This window comes from Hyla sarda, chromosome 11 (genome assembly GCF_029499605.1).
Source record: "Hyla sarda isolate aHylSar1 chromosome 11, aHylSar1.hap1, whole genome shotgun sequence".
Classification (NCBI taxonomy): Eukaryota; Metazoa; Chordata; class Amphibia; order Anura; family Hylidae; genus Hyla; species Hyla sarda.
Genome location: NC_079199.1, coordinates 33494636 through 33512233, shown reverse-complemented (window position 1 = coordinate 33512233; position 17598 = coordinate 33494636). Strand labels below are relative to the sequence as shown.

Below are 17598 nucleotides of genomic sequence, written 5' to 3'. Positions count from 1 at the left end.
CCTGTTTCATTATACTCTCCATGATATAATTACCGTCAACCAAAAGTATGTTTCATACTCTACTCTGCATGTCCAAATGAAATCCTTGGTGAGCAGCTGGGGGAGGGGGCCGCTGTCCTTACATATACAATACATTAGAATCGCAGAGAAAATGTAGCATTAAGTTGCAGTTATTCCAATGGATAACCAATATATTAAATGGATATGCCTTTAGGAGCAAGGTATAACTATAGATTCAAATTTATTTAATTTTATGTAATGGACTAACGCACATTAGTCCATCATTTGGAATTAGGGGGGAAATAGTACATGGATTTCAAAACTTTTTACAAATAAAAAGCTGAAAAGTGTCGAGTGCATATGTATTCACCCCCTTTACGTTGAAACCCCTTACAAAGATCCAGTGTAACCAATTGCCTTCACAAGTCACATTTTCAGATAATTACCCCTTTAATCACATAATTAGTATAAAGGTCCACCTGTTTAAATAGCTAGATATGCTAAGCTGGTAGAGACATACCCCCAAAGACTTTAATTGCAGCATAAAATGGATCTGCCTAGTACCCCAGAGCTGGAGCACTGTGGGTGCTGTATAACGTGTGTGTGTATGTAGCACTCCCTTCTTTGGAAGAGAACTAGGTGGAGGTAAATATGTAGGCAATAGGCTTGTGTCATCTTTAAAACAGGACAAAAACAAAAGAGTTATGAGAACATTGATTTTGCTATGGAGGTCCCTCACAACACACTTTTTTAAAATAGGAAAAGCCACAACTTGTTGAGCAAATTTAGTCTTGCTCAAAAAAGTTCAACTTTTTTCGCTTCAGAAAAGTGGCATGTAAGCCTGGATAATTCCCCCCTCATAGATGTATTTCTTAAAGTGTATATCATTGAAAGGTAGTCCAATTCAGATTTAGTACTGTTTCTGGTCTGGGTATTTATTTTTATTTTTTTTTTACCAATGTTACCCAATTGTAAAAATGGTGATTGAGAATCCCAGTGTTTGTTCCCTTATCACTGTAAAATCACTGTATGCATGATCTTTACCTTTATTGCCATAGTTATAACCCATATACTGTGACATCACTCCAATAATTATCTCTGTTTTACAATCTTTTAATTGAATGTACAGAAATTACACAGTGTATCCTGATACGTCACATTATATTTTACATGAGGAGTGAGTTGCATCATATTCTCGTCCAGTCTTATTATAAGTACTTAGGTTATATGCAATTAATCAGCATACCCTATGATAAAATATAGCTGTACTTACAATAACAGAAATAACATTTAGGTCCAAAGAGTACAATAGCTAAAGGAAAAAGAAAACAACAAGGAAACCAATTAGATAACAATGTCATATGTAGATTTCTCCAGAGATGTCTGCATTAAAGTGGTACAGACTTTATTGTATAGGTTAGACCTAATGATAATCTATTTATAATCTATTACAGGTCTAGAAGTATTACCTTCTCCTCCAGTCAGGGTAAGTAAACTATTATTGATAACGATCTATATAACCACATCCAATTCAATATTGTGTTTTGGAGTCTATGGGGGTTTGTAATGTTTTATCAATGACTCCCACAAAAAGATACATTTGTTCCTCTTGCCCCTTTGCCCGTGTACATATTCCTTGGACTATAATGCTATTTATTATGCCAGTGCTGTGACATCACTGTATTCCCTAGTTCTGAGCTGTGACATCACAATGTTAGACATTATTAGGGGTGGACTGACAATACTCAGGGCCAAATAAAACCCTGTCCCTGGCCACCTCTGTCACACCCCTGTCTTGCCCAAATCCCTCCTCATTCCCCACCCCTACACACAAAACGCCCACACAGCGATCTCCTCAGCTGTACTGCCGGCCACGTTCAGTGATATCGGCACCTGCACTGTGTGATGGGGGCGGAGGTCATGACTCCTCTCAGTGTAGGCCACAGATGCGGCTCACGCTGAGTGGAGGTTTTCAGCTGTATGCACTTGAGCCGCGTATAAAGCTAAAAGCAGTGCTAGCCTGCCTGGGGATCCAGCGGTGGCTGGCCCTATCTATACCCATACTATTACCATACTACGAAATCATTGTGTGTAATTGCCATTCCTTACAGAACACTAAACCACAAGCAGGCTCTACCCCCGTGTACCTTATTGCACAACCACAAAGAAGAAAAAAGTACACCGTACAGCGCACACCCAATATCTCATAAATACATGTCAATCTTTATTGATAATGCACAAAAATTGTAAACACATTCAATCAGACAGATCCCCATTTATAAAAGGCAAATAAATACCCCCCCCCCCCCCCCCCACAACAGGGAGAAGCCCTTAGGACCTCTCCCAGGGCACCTGTATACTTAGCATCCCCTATACTGTCTCATAAGCATCATAGACATATACATACATAATAAACTTGGTGCACATATAAATTCCAGAACTTGTATATGAGTTATAGCCTAACCACAAAGCAAGTCATTAGCAATAATACAACCTTGCAGTCGGTAGTCCTACACATACATATAGGGGTAGGCACTGGAAAAGCAAAAGAACCAGAGACAGTATACAATCTAGGTGATGAAACAGGTGCCCTCCTAAACCCCATGCGTTCCATCACCTCTAGGTGACTTCCTCAGGGGTCTCATGTAATTGCCCTGTCCTGTGACTTGTCAAGTGTTTATTATCTATGTATTGTGACATCAATGTGTTTGTTATTCCTCTTTTGTTAAATCATTTTGTGAATTATCCCTATATACAGTATAGTGATAGTCTGTGACCATGTTCACTGTGTACATCATCCCTGCACTGAAACAACATTGCGACCATTATTTCTATATTGTTATATGATCGTGGTTATTACCTATGTGTTACAATATCCTTGCTCACAAATATTACTGTTTTTATCGCTGTATTATGACATCATTATTCCTGCCCAGAAATATTACTGTTTGCTATCTCAGTTTGTGCAGATGTTACATAACTAAAAGAATGATTCCTATGTGGTGATCACTGTGTGCATTTTCAAGTGTGTATGTATATACAGTACATCGACGGTAGTTATTACCTGTGAACAGATGCCTGAGAAGCCTCTACAGATGCAGGATACAAGTACCACACATTACATGTAAAGTTCAGGGTCTCTGTTACAGATTTTGCATGCTCACTGAGGAATATTCTTGTGTACGTTCAGGAATTTTTTTGATGGTACTGATTCTTCACAACACCGTAAATAATAGCCACTGTTTACTTGCACCTTTGTTGCTCACAATAGATTTGCATGTCATTATTTCCCGAGGGCAAGGTCATTCATTGCTGGAAGGATAATACAAAGTCCAGTGACCTTTAAGACACAAATACAAGATCAGGCGTAAAAGTCAACTCTTTCTTGTTGGACCTGCCCTGTTGCCTGTAGAATTTTTCCAAATCATGGTATTGTTAACATTTGTTATTATTAATAAATGTAGGCATATAGAGGGTTGTGAAAGCAATTGTTGCATTATAAATTGCTCCAAAGTTATTCCTAAAGGAACTTTTATTTTGTATCTCTTCCTTATCATTGGCCCTTGCCATAGGCATAATGCCTGAATGGAAGAATCCAGTGACAGAGTTCTACTAAAGCTATTCAATGAGATACTATTTATTTCTTATACAAATACAGCATTAATAGATACAGTTACAATTTTTTTTTATATCCCATTTGTCAAAAAGTGGCAACATATTCCACATTGTAGTACACTTTTGTAACGGGACACAGCAGGTGGTGGATCTCGGGCCTATGTGGATGAGGACGTGAACTGTGCCAGGGAGCGGAGTCTTAAGGTGCAGCTGGTTTTCACCAGAGCCCGCCGCAAAGCGGGATGGTGTTGCTGCGGCAGGCGGCACCTAGGTTGCTACCCCTGGCACGACTCGTCCACACAGGTAGCTGGGAAGTGGCGTGGCACAGAATGAGACTGGCAGGACGTGGCAAGATGGCAGTAGGTCAGGGCAGGTAACACAGGTGCAGGGGAGGTAAGGTAGCAAGGAACAGGCACACGTTAACAGGGACACTGGACTTTCACTATGGTACAAGGTAACCAAACATCCGACAGGGAAACAAGGGAGGAGCTGATATTTAAGGACAGGGGACAGGTGTAGACTCTTGATTAATAGAGCACTGGCCCTTTAAGTGAAAGAGCTCCGGCGAGCGCGTGCCCTAGGAGGCGGGGGCATGCGCCGGGGCTATGGGGGACATGGAAAGGCAGAAGATGAGGAAGGAGAGTGACGGGCTGGAATTCGCATGCTGGCGCATCCCACAATGCGAATCCCAGCCCCGCCGGCAGCAGGGACATAAGCAGAGAGCGGCTGGTGTGTCCGGCTGGAGCGCAGGTATTACAACTTTGTAATCGTTTGTATCTGTCCGTGTCACCAGCGGAGCTCATAATCAGTCACCCTTTCTCACTCAACTGTAAACTGTAAATGGGCAGCCCATTGAACACATTTTATAAGTGGTCAGAAACGTGTAAATAACTCACAAAAGAATAAAGTTATGTTAAAACCAAGCACATCATTGTTTTTCTTGTGAAATTCCAAATAAGTTTGATGTGTCACATGACCCTCTTCCTATTGAAAAAACAAAGGTTGGATTCAAAATGGACGACTTCAAAATGGCCACCATGGTCACCACCCATCTTAAAAAGTTTCCCCCCTCACATATACTAATGTGCCACAAACAGGAAGTTAATATCACCAACCATTCCCATTTTATTAAGGTGTATCCATATAAATGGCCCACCCTGTATATAGGTAGTTAGGCAGATTAACCCCTTCCCTTCCATATAAGATAGGTAGATAGGCTGATTTACCCCCCTCCATATTAGATAGGTAGATAGGCTAATTACCCCCCCCCATATTAAATGGATAGATGGGCTGATTACCTCCCCCTCCTATTAGATAGGTAGATAGGTTGATTAACACCCCCTCCATATTTATCAGCCTATCTACCAATATAATATAGGGGGGGGGGGTTAATCAGCCTACCTATCTAATATGGAGGGGGAGGGGTTAATCCGCCTATCTACCTATCTAATATGGAGGGGGAGGGGTTAATCAGCCTACCTACGTATTTAATAAGGGGGGGGGGGGGGGGTAGATGAGTAGATAGGTAGACTGATGCTTACCATCCCTCACTTCCTTGCTCTAGATCAGATAGATAGTTAGTCTCTTAAAGCGTACCTGTCATAGTGCAAAGAAGTGATATGTTACTCAGTATCTAATCCTGATCATGAACATATTATTTTAATGTGTCTAGGTCTTATATATCCCTAATAAATAGCATTTATATGTTGCTCACTTGCTTTTTGCTCTTGCCTTGTGGAGGGGGCATGTCCATCTCTCTTCCTCACTGTGATGACTCTTCTGCTCTTAAGTCTGGGAGCAGCCTGGCAGTCTGCCAATCATTGCATAGTAGTTTTCATGCATACATTTTCTATCTGTTTCTAGTAAAGCTGGATGCAAATCAACATAGCTATCATTATGTGTGTCATTCAGCTTTCACTGACTCCTGAATGTCTGATCAGCTTCTTTGTCATTCAGAAGTGAGAAAGCTTTGGCTGTTCAAGCATGCTGGGTGTTGTAGCTTTGCATTCCAACAGCTGGAGCTGCAGCATTTATAAAGCACTGTGTTAGAGCAGTTTTGCCTTTAGCAGTTGCAAAACTACAACTCCCAGCATGCCCACGCATTCTTTGTCTCTAGTTTTGCAAGAGCTGGAGGCACACAGCTGGAGAAGACACAGCTCTAAAACAGAGTTTTACAAAGATCGTACTCCCAGTTGTAGTTTAGGAACAGCTGAAGGCTGTAGTGGTGCAATGTGATCTCCTATACTGGATGCCAACACACTTTACGGCCGGTATCCAGTATGCTGCAAACTACAGAGTAATCTGTCTGCAGAAAAACAGATGAATCTTATTGGTGGCTATTTTAATTTTTTTTATTTTTTAGTAAAATTGAATTTTTTTTAAATATGTGTACATTTTTAAAAAGTAATCTTATCAATAGTACTACAAAATATAAAGTTTTTCACGACAGTGCCTCTTTAACCCTTAACCCCCCCCACGCTCTTTGTAGCTCTTCAGTAACTAAACAGTAAAAAAAAAAGACACTTAGCTTCCATCTCTTATTCTGTGATCTATTAGCTCCTAACTGTACAGACACCGTTACACACATGGTCCTGATGCTAATGTCAGGATCTTGTGTTTTTTTTCAGTGTGATAGTCATTTAAAAAAGTCTGCAACACAGTGAGAGGCGTGGAGAAAGGAGCAGGTACTATTCACCCGTGTGGACATACCCAAAGCCTGTGAATGCATTGATCTGTGTGTATATTAGGTTTAGAGATGAGCGAACTTACAGTAAATTCGATTCATCACGAACTTCTCGGCTCGGCAGTTGATGACTTTTCCTGCATAAATGAGTTCAGCCTTCAGGTGCTCCGGTGGGCTGGAAAAGGTGGATACATTCCTAGGAAAGAGTCTCCTAGGACTGTATCCACCTTTTCCAGCCCACCGGAGCACCGGAAAGTTGAACTAATTTATGCAGGAAAAGGCATCAACTGCCGAGCCGAGAAGTTCGTGACGAATCGAATTTACTGTAAGTTCGCTCATCTCTAATTAGGTTATATAGACTGCACTCATTGCATTTTTATATTGTGCCTGGTAGTTTAGAACTGTTTCCTTTGTAGCTAGATTTAGATAAGGTTTGGTATTTATTTTGCTTGTTTTGTCTTTATTTCTGTTTTTAATGCCTGAAAATAAAACTTTCCGAGGTAGCAACTGTTTCGTTACATAATACCTTACACTAGGAAATCACTGGAATTGTGTGTTTTATTTTTCTCATATAATACCTTGAATTTCCATTTATATGTTACAATTGCAAACTGCTAGCATGTACACTTAATTACACACTGTTCAAAAGTAACACAACAAATCCAAGTCCTTATTGAAATGGATTGTTTACTGTATTTAGTAACACATAGATTTGTTGATCCTGCAACAAATTCCGTTTTTACACTTTACTTCATTTACTTAATACTGGAATATATATATATATATATATATATATATATATATATTTATACACCCCCCCTGTATATACTCGAGTATAAGCCGACCCGAATATAAGCCGAGGCCCCTAATTTCACCCCAAAAAAACATGAAAAGTTATTGACTCGACTATAAGCCTAGGGTGGGAAATACATCATCCCCCCATGTCATCATCCAGACCCCCGTCATCATCCAGACCCTAGTCATCATCCCCCCCCCCACTTTCATCATCACGGCCTGTCAATACCTTGATCAATGGTCTTCAAACTGCGGACCTCCACAGGTTGCAAAACTACAACTCCCAGCATGCCCGGACAGCCATCGGCTGTCCGGGTATGCTGGGAGTTGTAGTTTTGAAACCTCTGGAGGTCCGCAGGTTGAAGACCACTGAGAAGGGATTGACAGGTGGAGAGTTCACTAGAGTATAAGCCGTGGGGGGCGTTTTCAGCACGAAAAATCGTGCTGAAAAACTCGGCTTATACTCGAGTATATACTGTGTGTGTGTGTGTGTGTGTGTGTGTGTGTGTGTGTGTGTGTGTGTGTGTATATATATATATATATATATATATATATATATATATATATATATTGAGAATGTATATTATGTATATATATATATATATATATATATATATATATATATTGAAATTGAGAATTTAACAAAAACTTCCCAGTTAGTAGTATTAATGTAACTATGGCAACCTAAAGCGATTCTGCAATGTGGGGGAGGTGGTTCGTAGAGCACCCACATATGTGTGAGGGGGGAAAAGATGATATGATAACTTGTGTAGATGTATCTTCTGATTCAAGCTTTTTGTATGTCTAATGTTGTAGACTTAGGCTTTTATTAATTCTCTGATTATAAATTCATATGCTATTTATCCAGACACAAAAGATGACCGTAAGATAAGCTATATGAAAAGTTTTGAGTGAATTTACACTGTCACTGGAACTTTATGACAATGCCCTGGAGGAGAGTGAATTTACATCATAAGAGTGTTTTAGGCACTTTCAGCCCCTCCATATAATAAAGCCACATCCAAAGCCTTAGGGTACATTCCCACACGGCGTATTTGCTGCGTATTTGCTGCTGCGTATTTTATTTTCTCTGTTGAAGTCAATGGGTAGGAAAATACGCAGCAGCAAATACGCAGCAAAATACGCAGCAAATACGCAGCAAAGTACGCCGTGTGGGAACTTACCCTTACTTGTCATATACCTCAGCCAACTTACATAATAATTCTCTGAAGTGCTTTCAAAATTGCTCCATAAAGTGTCCATACAATTCAGTTTTTTATCACCTTGAGTTTCAATCTAATAAGTGGTATTTGAATTTGTATACTCTCCTTGCTCCTCCATGTTTGTTTTCCAAGTAAGGGTGGGATCACACCACGATTTTTCTATACAGTTTTTGGATACGTTTAAAAAAAAAACAAAAAAAAAACGTATGCACCATACTGTATACAGTTGTCTCCGTGGATACAGGCCTTTGCAACCATGTAGAGGCCTGACAAGAAGGTTCAGAACAGACTGACAATCCCAAATTATCCGGCACCATCCCAAGCCCATCACAAAGTACATTATCAAAAGCTTTTTCAGCATCCAGGACTAAAAGGATCAGGGATTCTACCGACTTAGGATGGTGCCGGACACCAACCAGAACCATAAGAATTTTTCTCAGGTTAGAAACCGCAGCCCAGTGTTTAAGAAAACTGACCTGCAAAGGGCTAATTAACCCCTTCCCGACCTATGACATACCTGTATGTCATGAGTGGCAAGGTGTTCCCGACCCATGACATACAGGTACGTCATGAACATTTTTGCCGCTACTCGCGGCATCCCGCAGCGCCCGGTAAGATGGTGGCTATCACTGATAGCCAGCCATCTTACCATGCGACCACGGGGGGTTTCATCCCCCACCCCCAGCGTTCGCTGCAATCAGCTAGTCAAATCTGACTAGTTGATAGCAGCGTTTCGCTATGAGAATACCGCTCTGCTAAGTGTCCCTTACCCGTCCCCCGGCGTCACTTACCCGGCCATGCGGTGTCCCGACCGGTCCCGGCGCGAGCGGCGTCCTCCAGGCGGTCCCGGAGGTGGTGCGTCCCGGTGGTGAGTTTGCAGCAGCAGGGCGGCATCTTCATTGGCAGCAGTGAGATCGCCGTAAAGCGATCTCACCGCTGCCTCTGGGAGTTTCAAAACTGCAACTCCCAGCATGCCCAGACAGCCTTTGGCTTTCTGTGCATTCTGGGAGTTGTAGTTTTGCAACATCTGGAGGTCCACAGTTTGGAGACCACTGTATAATGGTCTCCAATCTGTGCTCTTCCAGATGTTGCAAAACTACAAATCTCAGCATGCTCAGTCTGTCCAGGCATGCTGGGAGTTGTAGTTCTATAACATCTGGAAGAGCACAGATTGGAGACCATTATACAGTGGTCTCCAAACTGTGGACCTCCAGATGTTGCAAAGCTACAACTCCCAGCATACCAGACTGCCCAAGCATGCTGGAAGTTGTAGTTCGGCAACATCTGATCCTTCAGATATTGCCGAACTACAACTTCCAGCATGCCTAGGCAGTCTGGGCATGCTGGGAGTTGTAGTTTTGCAACAACTGGAGGCACACTAGTTGGGAAACATTGTCCGTTTCCTACCTCAGTGCCTCCAGCTGTTGCAATTGTTGCAAAACTATAACTCCCAGCATGCACTGACAGACCATGCTTGCTGGGAGTTGTTGTTTTGCAACAGCTGGAGGCACACTGGTTTGGAAACACTAAGTTAAGTAATAAACTTTCAAGTGTTTTGTAACCAGTGTGCCTTCAGCTGTTAGATAACTACAACCCCCAGCATGCACAGACAGCCAAAGTCAAATGCTGGGAGTTGTAGCAGTATGCCTCTAGCTGTTGCATAACTACAAGTCCCAGCATGCCCTTCTGCTGTCACTGCATGCTGAGATTTGTAGTTTTTGCAACAGCTGAAGGCACACTGGTTGTGAAACACCAGTTTGTTATCTAACTCCGTGTTTCGCAACCAGTGTGCCTCCAGCTGATGCAAAACTACAACTCCCAGCATGCACGGACAGCCAAAGGGCATGCTCGGAGTTGTAGTTTTGCAACAGCTGGATGTTTGCCCCCCTCCCCCCAATGTGCATGTACAGGGTACACTCACATGGGCGGAGGTTTACAGTGAGTGCTGCAAGTTTGAGATGGCGCAAATTTTGCGCTGCAGCTCAAATTCCCAGCGGCAAACTTGCTGTGAACCTCTGTCCATGTGACTGTACCCTAAAAACACTACACTACACTTACACTAACCTAAAATAAAAACACTACATATACACATACCCCTACACAGCCTCCCTCCCCTGTCCAATAAGAATGAAAAACGTCTGGTACGCTACTGTTTCCAAAACGGAGCCTCCAGCTGTTGCAAAACAACAACTCCCAGTATTGCCGGACAGCCATTGACTGTCCAGGCATGCTGGGAATTTTGCAACAGCTGGAGGAACCCTGTTTGGGAATCACTGGCATAGAATACCCCTATGTCCACCCCTATGCAAATCCCTAATTTAGGCCTCAAATGCGCATGGAATCATTTTGGAGCCCTGTCGTATTTCAGGGCAACAGTTTAGGGACACATATGGGGTATCTCCGTACTCGGGAGAAATTGCCTTACAAATTTTGGGGGGCTTTTCTTCTTTAACCCCTATGAAAAGGGGAAGTTGGGGTCTACACCAGCATGTTAGTGTATAAAAATAAAAAATTTTACACTGACATGCTGGTGTTGCCGCATACTTTTCATTTTCACAAGAGGTAAAAGGGATAAAAGACCCTCAAAATTTGTAATGCAATTTCTCCCGAGTACAGAGATACCCCATATGTGGGCGCAAAGTGCTCTGGGGGCGCACAACAAGGCCCAGAAGGGAGAGTGCACCATGTACATTTGAGGTGATAAGCACAGGGGTGGCTGATTGTTACAGCAGTTCCGACATAAACGCAAAACAATAAATATCCATATGTCACCCCATTTTGGAAACTACACCCCTCATGGAATTTAATAAGGGGTACAGTGAGCATTTACACCCCACTGGTGTATGACAGATTTTTGGAACAGCGGTCTGTGAAAAGGAAAAATAAAATTTTTCATTTGCACAGTCCACTGTTTCAAATATCTGTCAAACGCCAGTGGGGTGTAAATGCTCACTGCACCCCTTATTAAATTCCATGAGGGGTGTAGTTTCCAAAATGGGGTCACATGTGGGGGGTCCACTGTTCTGGCACCATAGGGGCTTCCTAAATGGGACATACCCCCAAAAACCCTTTCAGAAAAACTCACTCTCCCAAATCCCATTGTCGCTCCTTCCCTTCTGAGCCCTCTACTGCGCCCACCGAACACTTTACATACACATATTAAGGTATTTCCTTACTCGAGAGAAATTGGGTTACACATTTTAGGGTGATTTCTCTCCTTTTACCCCTTGAAAAAATTCAAAAATTGGATCTACAAGAACATGCGAGTGTAAAAAATGAAGATTTTGAATTTTCTCCTTCACTTTGCTGCTATTCCTGGGAAACACCTAAAGGGTTAAAACACTTACTGAATGTCATTTTGAATACTTTGGGGGGTGCAGTTTTTATAATGGGGTCATTTATGGGGTATTTCTAATATGAAGACCCTTAAAATCCACTTCCAACCTGAACTGGTCCCTGAAAAAGTAAGATTTTGAAAATCTTGAAAATTTTGAAGCCCTCTGGTGTCTTCCAAAAGTAAAAACACATCAATTTTTTGATGCAAACATAAAGTAGACATATTATATATGTGAATCGATATGTAATTTATTTGGAATATCCATTTTCCTTACAAGCAGAGAGTTTCAAAGTTAGAAAAATGCAAAATTTTCTAAATTTTCATGAAATTTTTAGATTTTTTACCAAGAAAGGATGCAAATATCAGTGAAATTTTACCAATAACATAAAGTAGAATATGTCACGAAAAAACATTCTCGGAATCAGAATGATAAGTAAAAGCATTCCAGAGTTATTAATGTTTAAATTAACAGTGGTAAGTTGTTCAAAAAATGCCCAGGTCCTGAAGGTGAAAATGCGCTGGGTCATGCACTAAGCCTATCAGCAAGAATTTTAGATACAAGCTTATAGTCCACATTTATAAGTAAGATGGGCCGGTAAGAGGTTTCAAAAGCAGTCACATTAACTGATGTGTGTGAAGCAAGTGATTGTAATAAGAAGTCAAGGTGGGCATGATTTCCGCATGAAAGCCTTCAAGAACTCCCCCTCCTCCAAACCCATCTGGACCCCGGTCTTATTGTTGTACTGGGTTTTGATAATTTCTTGTACTTAAAGGGGTACTCCGCCCCTAGACATCTTATCCCCTATCCAAAGGATAGGGGATAAGATGTCAGATTGCCAAGGTCCCGCTGCTGGGGACCCCCAGGATTTTGGCTGTGGCACCCTGCTATCATTACTGCACAGAGCAGACTCGCTCCGCGTGTATTGACGGCAATACAGGGGCCAGAGCATCGTTACATCACGGCTCTGCCTCCTCGTGACATAACGGCCCGCCCCCTTAATACAAGTCTATGGGAGGGGGTGTGGTGGCCATCACGCCCCCTCCCATAGACTTGCATTAAGGAGGCGGGCCGTGATGTCACAAGGGGCGGATCTGTGATGTCACGATGCTCCGGCCCCTGTATCGCTGGTCATTACGCACAGAGCGAGTCTAGACTCAGGCATAGGGCTATCACAGACAAAGACAGACAACCCTGATCCGGCCCAGGGAGTAGGGTGGAGCAGATACTTAAAGACCAGGGGACAGGTGAAAACACTTAGACTAATGAAACACTTAGAAACAGAGCTCCGGTGCGCATGCGCGCCCAAAGGCCCGTAGGCACACACGCCAAAGCTGCGGGGACATCAAGGAGCAAGGACACAGGACATTAAGCGACTGGCTGAGACTCACAGCGGCGAGTGCAACCGGAGCGCAACTGTAACAGTACCCCCCCCCCTTTGGTCTCCCCTCTTCTTTGGGACTCAAAGAGTTCCATACTACATAAGACCAGGGGGGTACTGAACTGGGCAAAGGCAGACAAGAACTAAAAGGCTTCAAGCTACAAGTCTTTCATCTTCTGAGATGAACAACTGGAGAGAAAAAAGTAACAAGACAAAGAACTTGGCAAAATTCAAGACAGTCCGCATCCATAGCCTCTTCGGCAAGAGGCAAAGTTGGTAACAAGGAAGTATGTTGGCAAGGTACAGGCAGGCGTAGCTGGGAACCAGAAGGAGCCAGACGGGGCAAATGGTCCACATCCAAGACCTCTACGGCAGGAGGCAAAGTTGGTAACAAAGAAGGATGTTCAGAAGACACTGCAGGAGCTAGACAGGGCAAATGGTCCACATCCAAGACCTCTTCCAAGACCTGCTGCTGTTGCAAGGCCAAAAGCTGTTGCATCATCACTGAAAGTAACTTCAGTCGTTGCGCTTGACGGACCACAACAGTGGGACAGACTTCAGGCAGAGGTACTTCAGCAGAATCCAAGGGCGGATTGAAAAGACCCGAAAAATCTGACAAAAGCGGCTCAGCGGAATCCAAGGCTGGATCTTATTGTTAGGAATCACAGCAGGTGAACAACAGGAGGTGGATTCTCTGGGCCCGTGTGGATAGGGATTTGAGCCATGCCAGGGAGCGGGGTCTAAGCTGCCACTCGTTTTCACTAGAGCCCGCCGCAAAACGGAATGTCTTGCTGCGGCAGGTGTCACCCAGGTCGCTGGCACGACTTGTCCACACAGGTAGCTGAAGGTTGACGTGACACAGACAAAGACAGGCAGGACGTGGCTGGCAGGACGTGGCGAGCAGGGCAGAAGGACAAGGCAGGAACACAGGTACAGGACCTGTCGGAACTAGGAACAGGTACACAGACTCTGGAACAGGACTTGACTCAGGGACAGGACTTGACTCAGGAACAGGACTAGACTCTGGAACAGGACTAGACTCTGGAACAGGACTAGACTCAGGCATAGGACTATCACAGACAAAGACAGACAACCCAGTTCCGGCCCAGGGAGCAGGGAGGAGCAGATACTTAAAGACCAGGGAACATTACAAAGTAGAATTAGTGAAGCAAAAAATAAGTCATCATATAGAATTTTAGGTGAATATTTTAAAGAGTTATGATTTTTTAAAGTTAAGGAGGAAAAATTGAACAGATTTGTAAATTACTTCTATTAAAAAATCTTAATCCTTCCTGTATTTATTAGCTGCTGAATACTACAGCGGAAATTCTTTTCTTTTTGAAACACAGAGCTTTCTGCTGACATCATGACCACAGTGCTCTCTGCTGACATCTCTGTCCATTTTAGGAACTGTCCAGAACAGCATATGTTTGCTATGGGGATTTCCTTTTACTCTGGACAGTACCTAAAATGGACAGAGATGTCAGCAGAGAGCACTGTGCTCATGATGTCAGCAGACAGTGTTACGCCGAGCGCTCCGGGTCCCCGCTCCTCCCCGGAGCGCTCGCTACACTCCTCTCACTGCAGCGCTCCGGTCGGTTCCACGGACCCGGGGCGCTGCGATACCGCCTCTGGCCGGGATGCGATTCGCGATGCGGGTAGCGCCCGCTCGCGATGCGCACCCCGGCTCCCGTACCTGACTCGCTCTCCGTCAGTTCTGTCCCGGCGCGCGCGGCCCCGCTCCCTAGGGCGCGCGCGCGCCGGGTCTTTGCGATTTAAAGGGCCACTGCGCCGCTGATTGGCGCAGTGGTTCCAATTAGTGTTTACACCTGTGCACTTCCCTATATCACCTCACTTCCCCTTCACTCCCTCGCCGGATCTTGTTGCCTTAGTGCCAGTGAAAGCGTTTCCTTGTGTGTTCCTAGCCTGTGTTCCAGACCTCCTGCCGTTGCCCCTGACTACGATCCTTGCTGCCTGCCCCGACCTTCTGCTACGTCCGACCTTGCTTCTGTCTACTCCCTTGTACCGCGCCTATCTTCAGCAGCCAGAGAGGTTGAGCCGTTGCTAGGGGATACGACCTGGTCACTACCGCCGCAGCAAGACCATCCCGCTTTGCGGCGGGCTCTGGTGAAAACCAGTAGTGACTTAGAACCGATCCTCTAGCACGGTCCACGCCAATCCCTCTCTGGCACAGAGGATCCACTACCTGCCAGCCGGCATCGTGACAGTAGATCCGGCCATGGATCCCGCTGAAGTTCCTCTGCCAGTTGTCGCTGACCTCACCACGGTGGTCGCCCAGCAGTCACAACAGATTGCGCAACAAGGCCAACAGCTGTCTCAACTGACTGTTATGCTACAACAGTTACTACCACAGCTCCAGCAACCATCTCCTCCGCCAGCTCCTGTACCTCCTCCGCAGCGAGTGGCCGCTTCTGGACTACGACTATCCTTGCCGGATAAATTTGATGGGGACTCTAAGCTTTGCCGTGGCTTCCTTTCCCAATGTTCATTACACTTGGAGATGATGTCGGACCAGTTCCCCACTGAAAGGTCTAAGGTGGCTTTCGTAGTCAGCCTGCTGTCTGGAAAAGCCCTGGCTTGGGCCACACCGCTCTGGGACCGCAATGACCCCGTCACTGCCTCTGTACACTCCTTCTTCTCGGAGATTCGAAGTGTCTTTGAGGAACCTGCCCGAGCCTCTTCTGCTGAGACTGCCCTGTTGAACCTGGTCCAGGGTAATTCTTCCGTTGGCGAGTATGCCGTACAATTCCGTACTCTTGCTTCTGAGTTATCCTGGAACAATGAGGCCCTCTGCGCGACCTTTAAAAAAGGCCTATCCAGCAACATTAAAGATGTTCTGGCCGCACGAGAAATGCCTGCTAATCTTCATGAACTTATTCACCTAGCCACTCGCATTGACATGCGTTTTTCCGAAAGGCGTCAGGAGCTCCGCCAAGATATGGACTCTGTTCGCACGAGGCGTTTCTTCTCCTCGGCTCCTCTCTCCTCTGGTTCCCTGCAATCTGTTCCTGTGCCTCCCGCCGTGGAGGCTATGCAGGTCGACCGGTCTCGCCTGACATCTCAAGAGAGGACACGACGCCGCATGGAGAACCTCTGCCTGTACTGTGCTAGTACCGAACACTTCCTGAGGGATTGTCCTATCCGCCCTCCCCGCCTGGAAAGACGTACCCTGACTCCGCACAAAGGTGAGACAATCCTTGATGTCCACTCTGCTTCTCCACGTCTTACTGTGCCTGTGCAGATGTCTGCCTCTGCCTTCTCCTTCTCTTCTGTGGCCTTCTTGGACTCTGGATCTGCAGGAAATTTTATTTTGGCCTCTCTCGTCAACAGGTTCAACATCCCAGTGACCAGTCTCACCAGACCCCTTTACATCAATTGTATAAACAATGAAAGATTGGACTGTTCCATACGTTTCCGCACGGAGCCCCTTCTAATGAGCATCGGATCTCATCACGAGAGGATTGAACTTTTGGTCCTCCCCAATTGCACCTCGGAAATTCTCCTTGGACTTCCCTGGCTTCAACTTCATTCCCCAACCCTGGATTGGTCCACTGGGGAGATCAAGAGTTGGGGGCCCTCTTGTTCCAAGGACTGTCTAAAACCGGTTCCCAGTAACCCTTGCCGTAACTCTGTACTTCCTCCAGTAACCGGTCTCCCTAAGGCCTATATGGACTTCGCGGATGTTTTCTGCAAAAAACAAGCGGAGACTCTACCTCCTCACAGGCCTTATGATTGTCCTATCGACCTCCTCCCGGGCACTACTCCACCCCGGGGCAGAATTTATCCTCTCTCTGCCCCAGAGACTCTTGCCATGTCTGAATACGTCCAGGAGAATCTAAAAAGGGGCTTTATCCGTAAATCCTCCTCTCCTGCCGGAGCCGGATTTTTCTTTGTGTCCAAAAAAGATGGCTCTCTACGTCCTTGCATTGACTACCGCGGACTTAATAAAATCACGGTTAAGAACCGCTACCCCCTACCCCTCATCTCTGAACTCTTTGATCGCCTCCAAGGTGCCCACATCTTTACTAAATTGGACTTAAGAGGCGCCTATAACCTCATCCGCATCAGAGAGGGGGATGAGTGGAAAACAGCATTTAACACCAGAGATGGACACTTTGAGTATCTGGTCATGCCCTTTGGCCTGTGCAACGCCCCTGCTGTCTTCCAGGACTTTGTTAATGAAATTTTTCGTGATCTGTTATACTCCTGTGTTGTTGTATATCTTGATGATATCCTAATTTTTTCGGCCAATCTAGAAGAACACCGCCAGCATGTCCGTATGGTTCTTCAGAGACTTCGTGACAATCAACTCTATGCTAAAATTGAGAAATGTCTGTTTGAATGCCAATCTCTTCCTTTTCTAGGATACTTGGTCTCTGGCCAGGGACTACAAATGGATCCAGATAAACTCTCTGCCGTCTTAGATTGGCCACGCCCCTCCGGACTCCGTGCCATCCAACGTTTTTTGGGGTTCGCCAATTATTACAGGCAATTTATTCCACATTTTTCTACCATTGTGGCTCCTATTGTGGCTTTAACCAAAAA

At 44.7% G+C, this 17598-nt stretch overlaps 1 protein-coding gene across 3 annotated transcripts in view; it reads left to right on the top strand.

Annotated features, from left to right (window-relative positions):
• The first annotated feature begins 624 nt into the window (after positions 1-624).
• FNTB (farnesyltransferase, CAAX box, beta) overlaps positions 625-17598 on the top strand; it is a 393966-nt gene continuing 376992 nt past the window's right edge. For 2 of the 3 annotated variants that reach the window (XM_056546788.1, XM_056546793.1), the window contains exons 1-2: positions 1156-1177; positions 1455-1486. In XM_056546788.1, the coding sequence (XP_056402763.1) occupies positions 1171-1177; positions 1455-1486 (39 nt within the window). In that variant the 5' untranslated portion in view covers positions 1156-1170. Of the gene's footprint in view, positions 646-1155; positions 1178-1454; positions 1487-17598 lie in introns of those variants that run through there. The other variant, XM_056546791.1, reaches the window with a different exon arrangement.